The 24,159-nt window shown below is 41.6% G+C and overlaps 1 protein-coding gene across 1 annotated transcript in view; it reads right to left on the bottom strand.

Moving 5' to 3' along the window:
• Positions 1-11,374: 11,374 nt before the first annotated feature.
• Positions 11,375-24,159, bottom strand: part of plxdc1 (plexin domain containing 1) — a gene marked incomplete at both ends in the record, with an annotated part of 280,087 nt that continues 267,302 nt past the window's right edge. Inside the window, 2 exons of the mRNA XM_079397708.1 lie at positions 11,375-11,497; positions 11,728-11,867. Coding sequence (XP_079253834.1) covers positions 11,375-11,497; positions 11,728-11,867 — 263 coding nt within the window. The remainder of the gene's footprint in view (positions 11,498-11,727; positions 11,868-24,159) is intronic.

Here is a 24,159-nt window from a genome sequence, read left to right as displayed (position 1 = left end):
CTCGTCGCTGTCTCTCCTCATCCTTCCGTCTCCTTTTCTCTCGCCTCGTCTGTCCATACCCCCAGGTGCGCCGCGGCCGCCCTGATGGGGTATGAAGTAGAGCACAGTCTTGAGGGTACCCCCCAGCCTGCGAGGGGCGATGGGGGTATGTAGTAGTGAGTGGGGCGGGGCCGAGAGCCGTGGGAGTGGAACGAGGCCGGTGGAGTGAATGATAATGAGCGACACCTGCGCCACTCACCGGCCTCGAATCCCACGTAGGAGCTCCGGAAGGATAAAAGGAGGAGTGACGACAGTGGAAGATGAGAGAGGATCAGGCCTGGACTTTATTTTGTGTTTTGTGTGCGGCAGTCGTCCGTGAGGGGCTGCCGCTTTACTTTTGGATTTGATTATTTTATTAAATTGTTTGTGAATGTTTGCCGGTTCCCGCCTCCTTCCCGACCTACGAACTTTGTTACAGTTCAGAGTTTCAGGTCTGGCAGGGATTGTAGGTGGGGCGAGTGAATGTCCAGCACTCTCTCCACCCTTAATACCACAACTGAGGTGAGACCCTTGAGCAAGGCACCAAACTCACTGCTGTGTGTGTGCACTTGGATGAGTTAAATGCAGAGCACAAATTCCAAGTATGGGTTGGAATTTGTGCTCTGCATTTAACTCATCCTTTTTAAAGTATTTTAATCAGTTGACAGTCCTAATTCAAGTTCAAGTTCAAATTGAGCTTTATTGTCATTCCGCTACACGTGGGGACATACAGCAGTTTCAGCAGGTAGGGGTTTGCATGGGGTTTCAGAGGGGGGCGGGGTGGTTTGAGTTCAGGGCTCTCACAGCCTGGGGGAAAAAGCTGTTGAGCAGTCTGGCGGAGCGGGCTCTGATGCTCCGGTACCGTCTTCCTGATGGTAGGAGCTGGAAGAGACTGTGGGAGGGATGGGTGGAGTCCTTCACGATGCTGTTGGTTTTGCTGGAGCATCGTGTAAGGAAAATGTCCAGGATGGAGGGGAGAGGGGCACCAATGATCTTTCCAGCTGTGTTCACTGTCCGCTGGAGGGTCTTGCGGTCAGCAGCACTGCAGTTCCCGTACCAGACAGCGATGCAGCAGGTCAGCACACTCTCAATGGTGCCTCTGTAGAATGTGGTGAGGATGGGTGGAGGGAGACTTGCTCTTTTCAGCCGGCGGAGAAAGTGTAGGCGCCGTTGTGCCTTTTTGGAGAGTGACATGGTGTTGGTGGTCCAGGTGAGATCCTCTGTGATGTGCACCCCCAGGAATTTAGTGCTGCTGACTCTCTCCACAGTCGAGCTGTCGATGATCAGTGGGGGGTGGTCAATGTAGTTTCTTCTGAAGTCCATCACAACCTCCTTTGTCTTCTCCACATTGAGGGACAGATTGTTAGTGCCACACTATTCAGCCAGCTGTGCCATTTCCTCTCTGTAGTGCGTTTCATCGTTGTTGCTGATGAGACCTACTGCTGTTGTGTCATCAGCAAACTTGATGATGTGACAAACTTGATGATGTGATGTAATTAATACAAATATTAAAGAGACACTTTTTTCTAGTTTTGACTTATTTTTTGAAGTCATATAGTGTCATCCTTGCAGTATTAGGTGTAGGTTTAATCTCAGCTAATGTTCTTTAAAATACCAGAAATCCCAACCTGCAATTTCTGGGCACATGCTATCGAAATGCGGTAGACTCCTGGAGCTTCTGGGAGAAGTGGTATGTCTGAGATGCTTCTGTAAAATGGCGAGTAACTCGTGTCTTCTCTGAGGTGTTTGAGGTGGCGGAGCATGAGTTTTGGGAATTCCTGTCAGTTGTCTGTCATTGTTACAGATATGTAATAGCAAATGTGATTAATTATGTCCGCTTCTTTTCAGACAACAGCAGATATGAAATAATTATACTTACCCTGCTGGTTCACTGTGCATTCTCCTTTACATAAAAAGGCTTTAATTTTTGATATCACAGACTTTGAGTTTTTCCTCAAATGCCAGACAATTTTTTCAAACAGAAAAATAATTTGTATTTATTTATTTTGTTTTACAACAGGAGGAAGCACCAAGAACCAGCACAGTAAGCTGTGTCCTTTCATATTTGTCTGCTTTAAAGGCTATACAGTATATTAATTTATTTAACATGCAATATAAATGGGAAACAAAATCTCATTTCATTTAAAATCTATATGGATTTTATTTTTTCTGTGAAATACAAAAGATGACAAGGAGATTATAAAGGGAGCAAATGAGGAGGGTAACGAGTAAACACAGGTGGGGCAAATCAACCAATAATCAGGAAACAAGGTGGGTGGGCTCAAGACAATTGACATGAGAGCACATGGCACATCGAACCAAACAAGACAAGCCATGTGCTCACACATCATGGGGTGGTGATGGCGCAGTGGATAAGACACATGCCTTTGGTGTGAGAGACCCGGGTTCGAATCCACTGTGAGACACCAATGTGTCCCTGAGCAAGACACTTAACCCCTAGTCGCTCCAGAGGCGTGCGACCTCTGTCGTATATATGGATAAAAAAAGCGTCAGCTAAATGAATAAATGTAAATGTAAAACAAAAACACAAGCACATGAGGAGACTCATAAGCTGCATGATCACAAAACATGACAAACATGAAAGCACGCATCCAGTGAAAAAACACAAGCTGCGTGCCACACAGAATAAGACAAAACAAGAGAAACCGAACTGCGTGCCGAATAAAACACACACACAGAAGAGCGCACGGCCCGAGCAAACTCGAAATCGCACGCTCCCACAGCAAAAACAAACCTGGAGCGTGAGTGTCCGAACCCCGACACGAAATCAGAACCGAGCCTGAATCACAAAACCATGAATAAACTAGACCGAAGTGACAGAACCCTGACATTTTGATGAAGGCGAGTCTAAACAGATCTTACAAGTATAGATGTAACAACGGTCAATAGTGTCTTGTTTGGTGTGAGTTTAACAGTTATATTTAATAAGCAGTTATTATGTGGCGATGTTGAGCAATATAAATTTGGTTCTAACTTCGGTTTTTAACTTTTAGTTAGAGAGACAAATATTATTTCACTTAGCATTACTGTCGCGGTATGTGTATCATAACTGTGATTCAGAATTCCTTTTATCACGGTTTAAGACCATAGCTATATCACCCCTCTCAAATTAATCTAATCAGAGGGCTACTAAAGAGTAATTTCATAATATATTTAATTTATGAAAACATTTAATTTATTATAGTTTAACTACAATTTAATTGATCCCCAGTGAGCAAGCCAAAGGCGACAGTGGAAAGGAACGAAAACTCCATTTAGCCATTTATAAAATTTATTTATAATGGAATTTAGAGTGAAGATGAGTAACTATATTCTATTTAAAGCCCCTACAGCGATTGGCAACTTAAATTTGAAAGAAGAAGTGATCTTAACTCCATCTCTGCACCATTAAATTGGTAATTGCCAGTGGCTCCACAATGACAGTTCTTTGCTGCATGCCCTTCAGTGAGTTTGCACTTAAAATTAAACTTAGCTACACTTTTGCTCTGTGTGCTGTGATAAATGCACCAGATAGGAAAGAAAAGTTGATAGTGGCTCTATCACAGTTTCTCTGTCCTCCATGACTTTCACAAACAATTAAAAATGCATGAACAACAGTAATTGTGTTGCTAATGTACCTGAGTTTCCAGTAGGTGCAGGTGCCCTGAGGGCTCCCTTAATTTGTAGAAGCAGGAATTCCTTGTCGTTTTTTAGCTCACAGTTGGCCTTTTCCGGGTATTTAATGCAGTCCTCAAGGTGCTCAATCTTCTGTCGATCCATCTTGGTCTGTTCTTTTAGTTTGGCCAACTCCAACATTCCTGTTGGTGACACTGCACATTTTTAAAATAAACAAATGTTTTTGTATATATATATGTAGCAGAGGCCAGTGGGTAAGTGCTGTGCAGGTTAAACCTCACTCCCCGACCTCAAGTGGCGCTCTAGCGACTGACGCTAGCGGCCATGGCCTTTAGCCTCCTTGTTAGAGCGTCCGCCTCCCACACCGGCAACCGCGGTTCAAATCCCGCTCGGAGTGCGGCCAGTAGGACCGTGACATTGGTGCCGTTACCCGGATGGGAGTGAGGTTTAGGGGGGTGAGTGTAGCAGAGGCCATTGGGTAAGTGCTGTGCAGATTAAACCTCACTCCCCGACCTCAAGTGGTGCTCTAGCGACTGACGCTAGAGGCCGTGGCCTTTAGCATCCTTGTAGGAGCGCCCGCCTCCCATGCCGGAGACCGCAGTTCAAATCCGCTCGGAGCGTGGCGAGTACGACCACAACATATATTCTCCCATCCCAATAATGTCCCTTGCTCAGAAGCAATGTTGTCAATCGTTAAGTTCTAAATAAAATTGAATTTCTTGAACAGAAAGTTCCTTCCACTTTATAAGACCTCAGTGTATCAGCTAAATTTGCAAGGATTATTTTGTTGTTGCATGAATCTTCTTTCCTTATTGACTTCCACTGCTTGACTTTTCAACGAAAACTAAATTTCTTCAATTGTGTTCCGCTGAAGAAAGCACGTCACCGACACCTTGGATGGCCTGGGGTGAGCCATTTTTCAGCAAATTTTCATTTTTAGGTGGGCTATTCCTTTAAAAGCATATGTCCTGGTGTGCTTAAAAGGGTAACACTTTACTTGAAGGGGTGTGCATAAAACTGACATGACACATTCATAATCATGACATGACACATGTCAGGAATATGAAGGAGGTTTTATGCATGTTTATGACAACTGTCCTTAAGTGTCATTTGCTCAGTTAAGCTATTTTTAATGCAAAGATTACATTGTTTGAGATGTCTTTATGACAACTTAACATAAAGCAATACATCATAACCTGTCAGTGTCTATGTCATAACAACTTGACATTACCAAGACAACATAAGCTGTCATAAATCTGTCATAAACATGACATTGCAGATGAATTATCAAATTTAAGAAATTACGGTAACAATTTTGAAACATGTTGATGGTTGTATTTGTATTTTATCTCAGTAGTCCTATCAATGCTGTATAAGGTTTTTTTTATTTATTTATTTATTTATATTTTGCATAATAGTAACCCTAGAATGTGATCAAACAGTTTAAAATAGCTGGGCTAAGATATATAACAATTTTATGACTGCATAAATATGTTTCAGTACACACATTATCCCACCAGTCACAATTGTGACCGACCATAAAACACAAAAAAAAGATAAAAATAAATAAATATTATTTATTATTTTATATATTATTATAAGTGTTACTAATCATTTGATATTTTCATGTCTGGGAAAAATTTGGGATTAAACGGGTTAATATATTTAGTGAGTGAATTTTTTTTTTAGGATTTGTTACCCAAGCAAAGTCTCTGACAACCTGACACCTTGTAATTCTGGAGACTCCAGGAAGGTTTCAGTTCTGGAAAATGGTGGCGCTGGAGACTAAATGGTTCTTGATGGCTTTACACCTAATTCTTCACATTAATTTTTAATACTTTTGTAGTTAATTTGTCTTTTCTTCTCCACCTGTTTTTTTTTTTTGTTTGTTTTTTTTTTTTCTGACCCCGCTGTCCCAGTGAGCATTTTGCTGTCATGTCTTAACTTTGCAATTTCTGTATTGCATTAGTTTTGAATATTTCTCATGGGGATTTAATAAATTTTGACATCTCAGTCTGAGTTAAACCTCTTTTTTTGGTTCATTTTATCAGTAAGAAAACATGCCTAATAATTCTGCAACCTGAATATAAGGAGTTTTTCACTTTCAGCCTTCATGGACAATTATATATCACTTATAAATGATTAAATACAAAATAAATAGTAGTCATTAAAGTTGATGTGGTTTGGAATTGGTAAAATGTCCTTGGAAAAAGAAAAATATCATCAATGTGAAGTCGTGGCCTAATGGTTAGAGAGTCGGACTCGTAATCCAAAGGTTGCGGGTTCGAGTCTCGGGCCGGCAGGGATTGTAGGTGGGGGGAGTGAATGTCCAGCACTCTCTCCACCCTCAATACCATGACTGAGGTGCCCTTGAGCAAGGCACTGAACCCCCAACTGCTCCCTGGGCGCCACAGCATAAATGGCTGCCCACTGCTGTGTGTGTGTGTGTGTGTGTGTGTGTGTGTGTGTGTGTGTGTGTGTGTGTGTGTGTGTACACGTTGGATGGGTTAAATGCAGAGCACGAATTCCGAGTATGGGTCACCATACTTGGCAGTATGTCACTTCACTTAATTATGCACAAGGTGTAGAACTACAGTAAGCATCATGTTCATACAGTCCACACAACGCCTCTGCACTTACTCCCTATTGGCAACATGAGAGCTGTCAGTCAATACATGGGAAACAAAGTAACTGGAATTACTTATTTGAAAAAATAACATATTTCCTTATAAATTAACAAGTAATTTATTACAATGCACTTTACTAGTTACTTTAAAATGTAATCTGATTACGTAACTGTTACCCTCAACACTGGTTAGGACTTTGTGCTCTCTTCCCACTGCCCAACACATTACACTGAAGGGGCTGAGAGTTTGAGCAATGAGAGAAATCATTTAACAGTGACTGTTATATACGTTTTAATATTAACATGATTACGACAAATATTATAAATTCTATTGCCAGACATATTGTATGGGGGTATAGCTCAGTGGTAGAGCATTTGACTGTAAGAGGTACTCGGTTGAAATCCGTGTACCCCCTGCTATCTTATGTACTTGTTTTTCTTGTTTGTTTTTTTCTTTTTTTATTATAAGGATTTAAAACATTTGGAACACAGCACAGAGTTTAGGAATGGATTTCATATATTTATACTTTGTTGGTCAATCATCAACATCAATAAACTACAGAATTTAACTCCCGGCCTGCAGGTGTCACTGTTTACCATCTTAGTGATGCAGTTCCAACTACATTTCTGAACAGATGAGCTAGTTATCCTTTGCTTGCCAAAGAAAACACAGGGTTTTTTTTTTTCTTCAAATCATCTCATTTTATTTTCATTGTTTTACAATAAGCATACTGTATGTTGCAAATGCAACACTGCAATGGCATTTAACACAATGAAAAACAGCAAACTTTTCTTTTTTTCACACGGATTTCTAATGTCTGATAATCAGTTCAGCAGGGAAGTATGAGGTGCCAAGTAGGATTTAAATCAAACTTCGCTTATCAATTCACACATAAAACACGTGCATATACACCTATAAATTACTCACATATACATGTATACTATTGGATGTTCAAAATATATATATGAAATACACGTGCACACTTATATGAAATCCATACAATACACACTGATAGCACACATACATCTCGGACACATCTATTTGACGTCTGCATTTCCATCTGCAAGACGTATTTTTTAGGGTGTTTGCTCATCTGCAATACGTCTATAGGACATTTCCTTTTAGATGTCAAATAGACGTCTATTAGATGTCTTTAAGATGTTTATGATTTAGAATGTATGTAAAACTGACATCTTACAGACGTCTGTCAGATGTTTGTAGACCGCAGATGCTTTCCAGATCAAAAGATCTTTAACAGATGTCTTGCAGACGTACGTGTGCTATCTGGGCATATTATGTTAGTAATGAATGCATATACACTTTTTAATAACTTGCGTATACATATAAACTTGACGCATGCATACACCTATAGACACTCACTTATACATATAAACAGGATCCATGCATATACACCTACAACACCACACGCACATACATATAAACTCGCTGCATGAAGACACACCTATACATCAGAATCAGAATCAGAATGAGCTTTATTGGCCAAGTATGTTTACACATACAAGGAATTTGTTGTAGTGACAGAAGCTCCACAGTGCAACAGAAGGACAGTAACAGGACAGGACACAGGTAATGAAACAAAATAACAGGAAATAGCCAATGACCAATGTACAAGCAGCAAAAAAAAATAAGAAATACACAATATATAATATATAATATAGGCGACTATGTATGTACAGGTCAAGTATGTGCAAATTAGAAATGAGAAAATAAAATAAGTGAGTGTGGTGAATGGATAATGTATTAGTTGTGTGTTTTACGTTTATTTATTGAGTGTTCATGAGATGTATTGACTGAGGGAAGAAACTGTTCCTGTGTCTGGTCGTTCTGGTGCTCAGAGCTCTGTAGCGTCGACCAGATGGTAAAAGTTCAAAGAGGTTGTGTGCTGGATGTGAGGGGTCCAGAGTGATTTTACCAGCCCTTTTGCTCACTCTGGATGAGTACAGTTCTTGGAGAGTGGGGAGGGTTGTACCAATGATTCGCTCAGCAGTCCGGACTACCCTCCGTAGTCTTCTGAGGTCAGATTTGGTAGCTGAGCTGAACCAGACAGTTATTGAGGTGCAGAGGATGGATTCAATGATGGCAGAGTAGAACTGTTTCAGTAAGTCCTGTGGCAGGTTGAACTTCCTCAGCTGGCGAAGAAAGTACAACCTCTGCTGGGCCTTCCTGACAATGGAGTCAATGTGAATATCCCACTTCATACTCGAATATACATATAAACTTAATCCATGCATATACACCTATAAACACCTATAAACTTGATGCACGCACACACCCATAAAACACTCGCGCAGACATACAAAATAAAATTCACAAACGTATACAAATCTGATAAGAAAGACGCATGTTTTAGTTGTGTATATACATATATGCAAGGGATTTCATATGTGGATGTGTGCGAACTTTTCAGTGTAAAAGGAAGGCATTTCAGTGTAAAAGGAAGCAGCGGCACTTCCGGCGGCATCTCCAGATGCCGGGACATTTGAAAACGCTTAACGTGGCTTAATGCATTAAAATAGTATTTTTATAAGACCAAACTCAATAAATACATTATTAATAAAGCATACGATGTATAGACAAGCAGATGAGTCCAGAACAAGAACGTAATGCGTTTAATTATGCGTAAAGCGTTTTCCTAGGAATAGGGCTTAACCTGGCTTAATGCGTTAAGACAGTGGTTTTAAAATGCCAAACTCAGTAAACAAATTATTAATCAAATCAAACTATGTACAGTATAGTATGATTTATTATTAATGTGTTTATTGAGTTTGGCGGTTTTGGAAAAAAAAAATTTATGTCGATATAAAGTGGTTGCATATTGCATAAATGGTTTGAAGCACTATTCTGCTTGATGGTTAAGGGACCGTCTGACAATTCCACCGACTGGGTAAAAACGTCCAATGTATTTTTAATTAAAAATACTTTTAAAATAACACATTGTCAAACTGTAAAGCTTGTATTACTTAGTGATTTACAGTGAGTTTTATGGCATTACATCCCTTCATAGATGTACAGTACACAATTATTTAAATAAAAAATGACTGTAAGTCCAATTTTTCATGTAAAATTCATGTGTACTGTAAGGGAAATATTCGAAGCAGGGCTGGCGCCAAGGGGGGCCCTACTTTCCATCCTCTCCCCTCCTTGCTGAACGTGGTCGATTTCGAAAGCGAACGTGAAACCGATAAAACAGCGCACATAAGAAAGCGATTGCACGCTTTAGCATGATCACAGATTGCAAGAAGAACTCGGGTCTCTCGTGTCAAAAACAACTGTGGTACACGCTTTATCACTTACATCTTTTGTAATTTTGTGATGTTAGTGGGCAGAGGTAAATAACCCCTGCCAACAAGGCGGCCTATTTGCACTTTGTGTAAACAGACACTCTGAAAATTAAAAGGCACCAGACTACAGAAAATGGCTCCAGTAATTTCTTTCTGGGGGAGGACGCACCCACATTTATTTTGCTTCCGACGCCCATAAACTGATGCATTAAGCCAGGTTAATGGGAGGAAAACGCTTTACACGTAATAAAACACGTTACATTCTTATTCTGGACTCATCTGCTTGTCTATACATCGTATGCTTTATTAATAATGTGTTTATTGAGTTTGGTCTTTTAAAAACACTGTTTTAATGCATTAAGCCATGTTAAGCATTTTCAAATGTCCCGGCATCTGGAGATGCAGCCGGAAGTAATGCTGCTTCCTTTTACACTGAAATGCCTTTCATTTACACTGAAAAGTTCACGCACATCCACATATGAAATCACTTGCATCTACTTATATACACAACTAAAGCATGCGTCTTTCTAATCAGAATTGTATACGTTTGTGAATTTTATTTTGTATATTTGCGCGAGTGTTCTATGGGTGTGTGTGCTCATCGAGTTTATATGCATGTGCGAGTGTTTATAGGTGTATATGCATGGATCAAGTTTATATGTATATGCGAGTATGTATAGGTTTGTCTGCATGCAGTGAGTTTATATGTATGTGCATGTGGTGTTGTAGGTGTATATGCATGGATCGAGTTTATATGTATAAGCGAGTGTCTATAGGTGTATGCATGCATCAAGTTTATATGTATACGCAAGTTATAAAAAAACGTATATGCATTCATTACTAACATAATATGTATTGGTATGGATTTCATATTAGTGTGCACGTGTATTTCATATATATATTTTGAACATCCAATAGTATGCATGTATATGTGAGTAATTTATAGGTGTATGTGCACGTGTTTTATGTGTGCATTGATAAGCGAAGTTTGATTTAAATCCTACGTGAAGCCTCATAGGGAAACTCATTTTACTTTACATCTCCACAAACAGCTTTGGAAATACAGTTATTAAATTCTCCAAAAAGCAAAAAGCAAAATGAAACATTAAACTTTTAAATTTACTTTTAAAATTTAGTTATTGCATTTATTTGTGCATTTCATTAATATTTTATGTGCAAATTGAGTTTCGGTTTTATGACTAAATGACAGGGGGAAAACAAACAAACAAAAAAAGAAATAATAATAATTGTGTGTGTGGTATTACATAGTGTATCATTAATACCAGAGTAAGCTATTTGAATTAAAGTGCTGTGAAGTCCATGTGACAAACTGAGTATTATGCAACATTAATCCACTGAACACAACTCATCACAAAATGTATTAAAAAGCAGAAAAAGAAAAAAAATCTATAAAGATATGTGGCACTGCACGTTAACTTGCAATCATTTTGGCTAACCCACATCCCACTCTCATGGAGTGTAGCTAGCAGATTTGTTGGTCACAATCACCATGTCTTTGTTACAATTAGTACATCTTTAGAGCTTAAAACTTCCTTTACTATAAACAACAGCATAAAAGGTGTTGTAAGATGGACTGCCAATTGTGGGGAGACAGAGACAGAGAAAAGCTCTCAAAACTCTCAAATGATCTTTTAAATGGTCACAAAAACTCTCACATAATCCCTCAACAGTGACAGCATTGTGCATTTGTCCATGATCCTATAATCATTAAAAAAAAATACAAAATAACTATTTCTTTAGTCCATGCATTACACAGAAAGTCCTGCCTGCTCAGCACTGCTCCGCCTCAATAAACCCCTCTTTTTCGTAACCCCCAAGATCAACCTCAGCATAGCTGGAATGGCATCCTTGATTCCGAAACTTCATGGAGGGCCAATAGTTATTGGTGTGACGCTGTGAGTAAGAGACACCACAACAGCTTACAATTAATGGATGAATAGATAGATAAATAAATAAATAAATAAATAGACAGAAAAATAGATAGACAGACAGACAGACAGACAGATGATAGATAGATAGATAGATAGATAGATAGATAGATAGATAGATAGATAGATAGATAGATAGATAGATAGATAGATAGATAGATAGATAGATAGATAGATAGATAGATAGGTACTTACCTGCATGAGGTAGAAAGGAGGAGCAACAGTTGGATGTGTGTTAATGTAGTAGACAGCCAACAGGGTCAAGAATACCAGCAGAACCAAAGCTCCCACTACACCTGCAATGATGGCTGTGTGTTCTGGTGCTTCTTCATCACCTGAAAGTGTGAAAGAAAGTAAAGTAATTTTAAACAGGAATAAAGTTGTTATTTACAGTTCGAAGTATACAACAATTTTCCAATTCACAGAACAAATATGATGTTCAAAAGTTTATCAACACATATCAAGCACATAAGACATAAATAGATGATTCAGCTCAGCATGTATAGTACAGTAAATCACAAGCAAAACTATAATACATACATTAGTGCAACACCAAGTAGTATTTAATCTTTAACACAGAGACTGAATGTAAACTGAAGTTTTACTTGGTCCTGGGGTTTGTATTGACACATTGTCACAGTTGGTTTTGTTGGTTTTCATGTCTTTTGCTTTGTATTCATGCCCTTAGTTTAGTTTCCTGGTTTGTCAGTTTGTCATGTGTTCCTAGCCCCTCATGTGATCATGTCATTAGGCTTGTTCGAGATTAACTACACTAGCTTGGCGAGACTAGCCGCTTGCAGTCGGGGCGGAATTAAAAGCAGAGACTTCAAGTCGGACAGTTTCTGCTCATTAGTGATGAAATTTTGATTCTTTCAAGAGATTCTTTCATTTTCAGTTTGTTCACCAAAATTATTCGTTCAGATTCGTTCACTGATTCGTTCAGAGACCATTTCTTCATATTACATAAATACGCCAGCAGGTGGCGAAAAAGAGTGTATTATGTGTTATTATGTCTTAAGTCAACGAAAGTACTGTACTTACTTGTTACAAAAAACTGAGATGGCTTTATTAAAATGTGTGCCTAATCTACTCGTTAAATAAATAAGTTCAGATGGTTCAGATGAGCAAATCATCTTGCATAATTAACATTTTTAATTGTTTGGTCAGATGTTATCATGAATCTGGGATGTTAACGTGTCGTGGAGTTATGTTCTGTATGTTAAATATGAATATATAAAGAGTTCAGATGCAAAAGCTGCTAAACGCCACCTCCGTCAAAAATGAGATAAGGACACTGAGCGACATCCGCTGATTTTGGGGACAAATTGGCCAGCGTTTAGTCAATTATTGGGACATTTGTGTGCGGATGTCTCTTGTGAGAAAAGAAAGCTGGAGAAGGGAGTGGACGTGCAGGTGGGAGTGGCTGAACCAGGGCCGCGGGATACTGAGCTGGGGGAGGAGAGCGCCAAGGAGAGGCTAATCCTCCCTGCACGTGATGATTTTCCCCTGGAACAGTCCCGAGACGAGTCCCTAAAGTGGGCTTTTGAACAGGTCCAGACCATCGACGGTCAGCGTCTCCAGCCTGCCCGCCCCCTCTCCTATCCCTATTTTGCTATTTTGAAGGATCGGTTGTACCGAGTGACACAAGACGCTCAGACAAAACAGGATACAACCCAGTTGTTGGTACCACAAAGCCATCGGGAAATGCTATTCCAGGTGGCTCATTGTAATCCTATGGCGGGACACTTAGGGCAGGCAGCAACACTAAATCGTCTCATGACCCGATTCTTTTGGCCGGGCATTCACGAGAACGTGTGCAGGTGGTGCGCGGCGTGTCGCGAATGTCAGTTGGTAAACCCACCGGCTTCCCCAAAAGCGCCATTGCGCCCTCTTCCTCGAATGCAGGTCCCCTTTGAAAGAATTGGTATGGACCTCATCGGGCCATTAGAACGATCAGCTCGCGGGCATCGCTTTGCATTAGTGCTGGTGGACTATGCAACCCGATACCCAGAAGCAGTGGCGCTTCGCAACATTTCCGCAAAAAGTGTGGTGAACGCACTGTTTTCATTAATCTCCCGAGTGGGAATCCCGAAAGAGATTCTCACTGATCAAGGCACGGCGTTTATGTCACGGACATTACGCGAACTGTACGAATTGTTGGGCATTAAGTCGAGTCGCACCAGCGTCTACCACCCACAGACAGACGGGCTGGTAGAACGATTTAATCGCACATTAAAAACCATGATTCGGAAGTTCGTCCAGGAAGACGCCAAAAATTGGGACAGGTGGCTGGAACCCCTCTTGTTCGCTGTGCAGGAGGTCCCGCAAGCCTCCACGGGGTTTTCCCCCTTTGAGCGGGGGGTGCTGGACGTCCTGAGAGAGGCTTGGGAGGACGGACCTTCCGACAGCCGAAATGAAATTCAATATGTGCTGGACCTGAGAGCAAAACTCCACACTTTGGGGCGGCTGTCAATGGAGAATTTGCTACAGGCCCAGGACCGGCAGAGCCGGCTGTACAACCGGGGAACCAAGCTACGTAAATTTGCACCGGGAGAGAAAGTATTTGTATTACTGCCTACGTCTAGCTCTAAATTACTCGCGAAGTGGCAAGGACCCTTTGAGGTCACACGGCAAGTTGGGGATCTTAATTATGAGGTGATTCGTACAGACAGGAACGGGGCACGTCAGATTTACCACCTCAACCTCCTCAAAAACTGGAGTGAGGCGGAGTCAGTGATGCTGGCGACGGCCGTGAGTGGAGAGGAGGATCTCGGGCCAGAGGTGAATACCAAACCACAATCTCTAGCCCTGGCCCTGGGGGGAGACCACCTCTCGCCCTCGCAGCTCGCTGACGTAGCCAAGCTACAAGCCGCGTTTGCGGATGTGTTCTCACCCCTGCCTGGGCAAACCGATCTCATACAGCACCACATAGAGACTGAGCCAGGGGTGGTGATTCGCAGCCGGCCGTATCGTTTACCTGAACACAAAAAAAGGTAGTTCAGGCAGAATTAGAAGCGATGCTAGAGATGGGAGTAATAGAGGAATCCCATAGCGATTGGGCGAGCCCGATAGTTTTAGTACCTAAAACAGACGGCTCTGTACGATTTTGTGTGGATTACCGCAAGGTGAACGCCGTGTCGAAGTTTGACACGTATCCAATGCCGCGGGTGGACGAACTGCTTGATCGGCTGGGCACAGCACGTTTTTATTCGACACTGGATTTAACAAAAGGATACTGGCAGATCCCCTTATCACCATTGTCCAAAGAAAAGACAACGCCTTTACAACGGCGTTCGGATTACACCAATTTGTTACGCTTCCGTTCGGGTTATTCGGGGCGCCGGCCACCTTTCAGCGCCTCATGGACAAAATTCTACGGCCGCATGCAGCATATGCCGCTGCGTATCTAGATGACATCATCTATAGTAACGACTGGCAGCGGCATGTGCAGCATCTGCGGGCGGTACTGAGAGCGCTGAGAGGGGCCGGACTGACGGCTAACCTGAGGAAGTGTGCGGTTGGGCGTGTGGCGGTCAGGTATCTGGGCTTCCACTTGGGCCACGGGCAGGTGCGTCCCCAAATTAATAAGACAGCAGCGGTTGCGACCTGCCCGAGACCCAAGACCAAAAAGGAGGTGAGGCAGTTCCTGGGGCTGGCGGGATATTATAGAAGGTTTGTACCTAATTATTCAGACCTCACCAGCCCGCTGACTGACCTCACTAAAAAGGAGGCACCAGATCCGGTCCAGTGGACGGAGCTGTGTCAGCAGGCTTTCACCCAGGTAAAGGCTGCTCTGTGTGGCGGACCGCTGTTACACTCTCCTGACTTTTCTCTCCCCTTCTTGCTGCAGACAGATGCGTCGGACAGGGGGCTTGGAGCCGTCCTGGCCCAGGAGGTAGAGGGTGAAGAACGGCCGGTGCTGTACATCAGTCGCAAGCTCTCAAAGAGGGAGACGATGTACAGCACCATTGAAAAGGAGTGTCTAGCGATCCGGTGGGCCGTTCTCACCCTCCGCTATTATCTCCTGGGACGGGAATTCACTTTCTGTTCGGACCACGCACCCCTGCAGTGGCTCCACCGCATGAAAGATACCAACGCGCGGATCACCCGTTGGTATCTGGCCCTCTAGCCCTTTAAGTTCAAGGTGATCCACAGGCCGGGGGTGCAGATGGTTGTGGCAGACTTCCTCTCCAGGAGTGGGGGGGGGGGGTCGCAGGCCGGATGGCTCCCCGGCCTGAGTCGGGCGGTGGGGGTATGTGGTGAGGGGGACGTGGTTTAGCAGAGTCTGCAGCGGGAGAGAGAGCCTGGAGACGAGCGGTGAGTAAGTGGGTCAGGTGCGAGGTGACATTCAGCTGTTTCTCATTTCCAGTGATTGCCGTGGAGAGAGTACAAAAGCCACCGAGAGGCAAACGGCTGGGAAGAGAGACCTAGGCTGAGGACTCGGGGAGAACGTCTGTGGCTGTCAACGGAACCTATTATTGTGAACTTATGTTTTGGAAGTGCCGAAGAGCACGAGTGTTATTGTTTTGAGAGTATTGAATAAATTTACCCGAGCCTCAGTCACGCCGACTCTGACTTCTTCCTTCCTTTCCACGAACTTTGCTACAGTATGTATTTTTAATGCATTTTTAATGTTGGGTTGTTTGTGTAACATCTGTTTTTGTTGTTAAAATGAATATGCTGCCATTTTGTGCTATTGTGGTTATACTGTGTGAATCTTTTCTTTTTGTTTTGTTTTTTATATTTTTGAGGGATTTTTGCCAGTATTCAGACAGGGTTTCTAGTTGCATCTTTAGTGATTTTTCAACTATTTACTGTCTTGTACCAAAGAGGTGGATTTAGAGGTTTTTGCAAAAAAAAGCACAAGTGGATTTAGCTGATTTTGATGCAAAAGAAAATCTTACTTGTCAAAAACCAATGGATTGTCTAAAGTGACATTTTTAAAAAAAAAAGTTATTTTATTCAATCTAACCTTATCATTACCTTTAAAATGAAACTACTGAACCTGATCATAAGAGCCTGATAAAAAAAAGGCAGCGGCTATTTGCACTAAGTGTAAATAGCGATAGACGCTATTTACACTAAGTGCAAATAGCAATAGATGCTATTTACACCAAGTGCAGATAGCATATTTTTTTAGTGACAGATGCTATTTACACTAAGTGCAAATAGCGATGGATTCTATTTACACTAAGTGCAAATAGCAATAGATGCTATTTACACTCAGTGTAAATAGCAATTAGATGCTATTTACACCAAGTGCAAATAGCATATTTTTTTAGTGACAGATGCTATTTACACTAAGTGCAAATAGCGATGGATTCTATTTACACTAAGTGCAAATAGCAATGTATTCTATTTACACCAAGTGAAAATAGCAGTATTTTTTAACGATATGCTATTTACACTAAGTGCAAATAGCTATAGATTCTATTTACACTATGTTAAAATAGCAAGATTTTCTGCTATTTATACTACTTATTGCAAATAGTGGCAATTATCTGCACCTCAGTATTGTAGTACATTATAAAACAGTACACAATAATAACGTACTGAGTGTAAATTATAATTTTATTTCAAATTTATTAAATGGATGCCACCTTATTGGGACAATAAAGCCCTACCTACACCTACCCTAACCCTACCCGATACTTTATTTTCAACTTTTTGATTATTTCCTTAATTTTTATTGAAAATAAATGCCTTTCTGATGCGATATGAGATTTGAAAAGGGAGAAAAAAATGTTTGGCAAAAGGTGGGCTCGAACTCGGGTCGATCGCGTCAAAAAGCATGTGCCTTACCATCTATGCCACTGAAACTGATGCTGAACTAGCTTCTTTTTTTCATGTTGAGGAGTTAGTGTAAATAGGCTTTGCCAACAAGATGGGCTATTTGCACTTAGTGTAAAGAGACACTCCGTAAAAAAAATGCTAATTTAAAAGAAAAGAAGTCTGATGGATTTTTGCATCTGAACTCTTCATATAAACAAGTGTATGTGATCGAGAGATCTCTCTCTCATTCAGACTCAAAACAGAAACTCGGTCAGTGATGGGCGTGTTCGTTCAGTAACAACTGTTCGTGAATGAAAAGAACCAGTTGTTGAACGATATGGTGAGCTCAGCTTGTGTAGTGTGGCATATTTGCAGCAAAGAAAGAAATGTACACTTTACCATTGTAATGAAAACTGACACACTATGTGTTTTAGACTTAGTTTTGTGGTATTTTTTTCACTTTGAACAATTTACCTGTTTTTATTTACAAAGTGCAAAATATACCACTAAACTAAGTCTAAAACACAGTATTGGGTCAGTTTTCATTACAATGGTAAAATGTAAATTCTTTCTTTGCTGCAAATATGCCAAACTACACGAGCCGAGCTCTACCTGTGCGCCTTCATTATTGTTCAACAACTGGTTCTTACGTTCATGAACGAGATGTACCAGTTCATTCAACTCGTTCAAGAACGAGATCTCTCTCTCGTTCAGACTCTAAAGCAACTCGGTCAGTGAAGGGCGTAGTCGTTCACTACATTCAACAAATCACATGCTCTGTCACATCTCATACTCGAATGCTATTGGCTTGAGGTTTAGTCAGTCTTTGACAGGATGAAACAGTCTGCAGAGCTAACAGCGCCACGCTACTCTGAAGCGAGGAATTTCAGTGAACGAGAAATATGAATCAATGGATTACGTGAATGAGAACGATTCATTCACCTAAAAGATTAATTCAAAAAGAACGATTTGTTCACGAACATAACATCACTACTGCTCATGGTAATGAAGCTCACGCGGTGTTTGCATACTTTATGAGAGGAAGTGAAATAAATGCAATACTTGTCAAATACACAGACGTTTCAGAACATTTTCACGAGTAACAGAAATTATTTTTATATACTGCTTAATACAGCGCCATCTGTTCATGAAAAAAGTTCACGTATTTATAAAAAAGTATTTATACTATACTATTTAAATAACAATAAAGTGGGGGTATATATGCTTTTCAGTGTTTTTTGATAAACGTGACTAAATATAACAGTGCAACTACACTACAAAAGCTTTACTGTTATAAAAACACAGATTGTGAGCATTATTACTAAGCAAAATAACTAAAAATATAATAACATAACTAACTACATAATACTATTATTGTTAGAAATTGCAACAATATAAAATAGAAGTAAATACATTTATACATTTAAAATATTAATTAAAACAATAAGTAAAAAATAAATAAACAATTATCTCCTGGCCAGAGGAGAACTGGCCCCCCAACTGAGCCTGGTTTCTCCCAAGGTTTTTTTTTCTCCATTCTGTCACAGAGGGATTTTTGGTTCCTTGCCGCTGTCGCCTCTGGCTTGCTCAGTTGGGGACACTTAATTTCTAGTGATTATCGTCAATTTGATTTAGCAGATACTATTTAAACTAAACTGATCTAGACAATGACATCTCTGAACTCAATAATGAAATGCCTTAACTGAAAATTGAGTGTTTAATCTTATTTTTATACATTACTGACACTCTATCCTCCAATTTGATACTGTTAAGTGCTTTGACACAATCTGTATTGTTAAAAGCGCTATATAAATAAAGGTGACTTGACTTGACTATTGGAATTGAATTGTTAAACGCAACACACGTCGTTCTTGACATCACAGAATCTGACCAATGAGAATAAAGTGCATCATCATCAAGGCTTTCGCAGCTGATTTTGAGCAACTGCAGCACCTGACCTAGGTGGCTAGCTGGCCTTGTTTTGCTCTCTCGCAGTACTTTGATGGCACATGTGATCATAAAGTTCTTGTTCTTGTCATGTGACCCTCATTGTTTGCTATAAGTATCCCTCATGTTGCCTTAGTGTAGAGGGCTGCATTGGGATTGGGACCCGCCGGGTCCCGCGGGACCCAACACAAATCTCGCGGGAGCGGGCGGTTTGAACTTTGCTGCGGGCGGGAATGGGCGGCTAAAAAAAAACACTGCGGGATAGGGAGGTAGCCTAGCGACATGATGTCATTGTCAACAAATGATGTTGAAAAGAACCTCAAACATGGTATGCCTAAGTCTGAATGTTTTTATTCTTATTTGCATTTATTCAAACAGAATACCTGTGACATCTGGCTTTGGTTAATAATTGCAAAACTGCTGTTTTTATGTAGTTTATCATTGTATTTTTTTTGCAAAGCAGTCTATTTTTATGTGCCGTGTGATGGTGCAACGTTTTTGATAAAAACGAAATTATATTTGAATGTATTGTGTGTTTTGTCTTTCTGTGTTCTCATAGGCTAGCTGCTTTCAGACATGCTTTCTGCACATTTACACCAGGACCAATCAAGCCTACGGAATACTTCAATAGCCAAAATCAAAGTACTTGAAGCCTAAAGAAACACGCGGTAGCCTAAGCGTTTTAGATGTCCCCGATAGCCCAGGCTATATTCATCTTCCCTACCAGTGCGTCAGAATACAGTACATTCAGGTCAGGGAAAGAAACAAACATGAATCTCTTTAATAATAGCAATACAATACGTTTTTTTTTTTCCTGCGGGACGGGAGAAGACACAAAATCAAGGCATCTCTATTATCGTGCGGGAATAATTCTCAGAGTTTTGCGGGTGCGGGCGGGAGTGGACATACATATTGCGGGAGCGGGTGGGAGTGTAACACACACGTTGCGGGAGCGGGCGGTAATGGTCAGAAATTCGGCGGGCACGGGCGGGAGCGGGATGAAGAAAACAGTCCCGCGCAGGGCTCTACCTTAGTGTCTGGTCTAGCTTTTAACTGTTTAACCTGTTAACCTTCGCCCCCCATTGTGGGCCTCACAGGTGAAAATAACCTACCTAAATTAAAATGGTAACAGTTCCTGACAAAGTGTGCTACACAAACAAATTAGGTATTTACTAGGCTTTACCCCTAGGCTTTACTATCTATCATCCAGAGTTGATAATTTTCAAAAAGATAAATAGTTATAGACACTGACGTGCTTTGAAAAATATTTTTCTACACTGAATGTTTTTTTATTTTATATACAAATACATAAAATAAGTCCTGGAGCAATCCAAAAAAGTAATGGATTGACAGTCACATATCTCATGAGTTTATATTTCAAATTTGAAGAAGATACCATGAAAAATGAGATTCCTGCAATATTTTTTCTAAAACTATTTATAGTCCCCCCACCCCCTGTTTGAGGAAAAATAACCACCAAATGGATTGCAGAATTATACAAACTATTTTAGTCATTATACATATTCCTGCATAGTTTTTCAATTATAAAATAATAGACAGATTTATTTGAGCACTAAAAAATACAAAAATAATTATTTGAGTAATAAAAAAGGAAAAAAAAAATGGCTTTGTATATAGTATGTATACTGAAGTATTCTGATTGCCAGACATGAAGTGATATTTGCAGACATGGTCATAGAGTCAGTAATCACATGCTGATGTGCTTCCATACAGATGATAATCATACAGATGGGCCATATAATCAATAATAGCTGATCATTGAATCACAATGATAGCCGTCATAGAGTCGGTAATAAACACGCTGATGTCCGTCCATACATAATGATAATCATGCAGATACGGCCACATTCCCCACACAATACACACACACACATATAAAAAATGTAGAGGAAAAAAAAATGTTTTTAATGTAAAAAGCAGATCGCTAAATTACTCAGATGACAGCTGCGTTACAAATTCAAATAAACTATATTCCGCTTTTCTTCCCGTGGACGGTCTCATTCTGTTTGTAAAACTGTATGCTACAACACCGTGTTGTTTTATTACCACCAAGACGCTGTTTTTGAGCGTAATTTATTCCATAACGGACGCGAACAATAACTCTCCCGAAGAAATGAAATGTAAACAAAGGAATATTCATCCTTATTACAACGTTATTGTTTTGTTGGACTAAAAGTGCTCGCTGGGATGTTGTTCTGTGGACCCTTACCTCTCTAACTAAACTGGGATTTCAGCAGTGGATGCGTTTGTGGCTCGTTATTACAATGAATCTGGTACGTACTGCTTTTTTATTCTGCCTGTTTGATGTGTACTGCTTACACAAATGTAGCAAATACATTCCTTATAAGCTTTCCATCGAAAAACAGCAATCTGTCGTCGATGCTTGAGGCTTAGACCTTCAGAATGATATATAGTTTGTCAAGATTAATGATATTCCTTCACGTTAAATTCATTCATAAACATTAAACTAGTGGGGAAAAAAACGCTTCAGTGCGCCGTCGCTCTGGTAAACGTTAACAGGTTAACCTGCTGTCAATGAGTTGTGTTTCTGTTTATGGGGCCTGTTTCAATAAGGAGGTTCAACCAACTCTGAGTTTAAACTTGAACTCGGAGTTGACTTACCGTGAGATGGGAAACTCAGAGTTTTTTGGTTTCAGAACGACTGAATTGTGTTAGTTCATTCAACTCTGAGTAGGCTGACTCTGAGTTTAGCACGTGCAGAACAACTATGAAAAGTCATGATCAGTAGAGCTCTGAAATAACCATGGCAACAGCACCTGACAAAGACGTCTGTGTACTTCCATCAATTTGTAAGTTTAATTCTTAATAACTGTTTATAACTTAATAACTTATAATATCAGAGGTGAAAACTGTAAATTATTGAACGTCTCTGTTACATATGTAACCCTCGTTCCCTGAAGGAGGGAACGGAGACATCACGTCAGGTGACCGACAAATTGGGATCTCGCTTAGAGAGACCAATCCACTACGAGTGTAACTAAACAAGCCAATGCACATTGGCATGCGATTATTGCATCCAGCTGCCGCTGATCACAGCGTGAGTATTCGTAGGCAGCAGGAGCAGCACATATTCAGGTTTTCGCTGAGGAGCCGAGCCAGTGACCCGGCCGCTCAGTGGTGGTACAGCAGCCGTGGCGACGGGAAGTGACGTCTCTATTCTCTCCTTCAGGGAACGAGGGTTACATATGTAACTGAGACGTTCCCTTTCAGTCGGTCACTCCAAGTCACGTCAGGCGACCGACGAATTGGGATCCCTACCAAAGGACCACGGATACTGCCCCTTCCAGTGTCCTGCCCCTTCCAGTGCCCCTACTTTTTGGCGCAGGTCAGGGCTTACCACAAGAAGACCAGTTACTGTTGCTATGGCACTACCCACTCAGTAAGACTGGATAACACTGGGAAACGCACCCGTTCACTTGGAACCGAAACGCTGCAGAAGCCCATCCTTCCTGAAGGAGGTTCAGAAGCACTTATGCATATGAACAACCCTTTAGGTGCATATGGAAAATTAGAGGTGATTGTAGCCTCTTGGATAATGGCAGAATGTCTGCCAGGGAAACACGGGCTCTGAGGCTATACCGTGGACTTTACACATATGAGATCCACTTAGGTCTCTACATATGGACCCCAGCCCTCTACCGGTTCTCACAGATTCATAGAGTGAGGGCCTGGCGCCAGACGCTCCGCCACGTCTGGCTGCCAAGGGGACAGAGGGCAGTTTTAGCAAGCCAACCCGAAACCAGAGCCTCTCAGTGCTTCTACCCGTTTGAGGTGAGAACACAGGAGGAAACTGGTTCCACACGAAGGCTATAGAATCTAGCGAATGTGTTAGGGCTCGCCCAGCTGCAGCTCTACAAATATCTGCCAGCGAGGCGCCACGAGCCAACGCCCAGGAGGATGCAACACTTCTAATAGAGTGGGCTCTCAACCTGAATGGGTAGGGCACACCCTGTGCCTGATAAGCCAGGGGGATGGCGTCCATAATCCAGTGGGCCATCCTCTGCTTGGAGACGGCATTCCCCTTCTGCTGGCCTCTGTGACAGACAAAAAGCTGGTCTGTGGTCTTGAAGCTTCGCGTCCTGTCATCGTACCATCTCAATGCTCGGATGGGACAAAGCAAAGCTAGGGCTGGGTCTGCCTCCTCTGAGGGCAGCGCTTGCAGGTTCACCACCTGGTCCCTGAAGGGACTAGTGGGAACCTTGGGCACATAGCCTCAGGATTACCTGGGAGTCAGCCGGCCCAAACTCTAGGCACGAATCGTCGACTGAAAATGCGCGCAGGTCCCCTATCCTCTTGATGGAAGCCAATGCAAGCAGGAGCAGAGTCTTCATTGAGAGAAACTTCAGCTCGACTGTCTGCAAAGGCTCAAATGGGCCCTGCTGAAGTGCTCTGACCACTAGAGACAGGTCTCAAGAGGGTATAGAGGGGGGCCGTGGAGGATTTAACCTTCTCGCCCCCTTAAGGAACCTGATGACCAAGTCATGCTTCCCCACCGACTTCCCTTTCACGGGGTCGTGGTTGGCAGCAATTGCAGCCACATAGACTTTAAGGGTGGAGGGAGACAGCCTTCGCTCCAACCCCTGCTGCACTTCCGGGGGTCTTCTCGGTGAGAAGAGCACCATTCGACGAACAGGTTCCACTGAAAGGCATAAGCATGTCTCGTAGACGGCGCTCTCGCCGAAGTGATGGTGTCAACTACCTCTTGGGGTAGATCACCTAGAACCTCCACGTCCCATCCAGGGACCAGACATGAAGTTTCCAGAGGTCTGGACACGGGTGCCATAAGATGCCCCGTCTCTGAATCAGTAGAACCTTCCTCAGAGGAATCTGCCAAGGAGGGGCTGTCATGAGGAGCATCAGTTCTGG

Source organism: Barbus barbus, assembly GCF_936440315.1.
Source record: "Barbus barbus genome assembly, chromosome: 38".
Classification (NCBI taxonomy): domain Eukaryota; kingdom Metazoa; phylum Chordata; class Actinopteri; order Cypriniformes; family Cyprinidae; genus Barbus; species Barbus barbus.
This window is presented reverse-complemented; position numbering and strand designations above follow the sequence as displayed.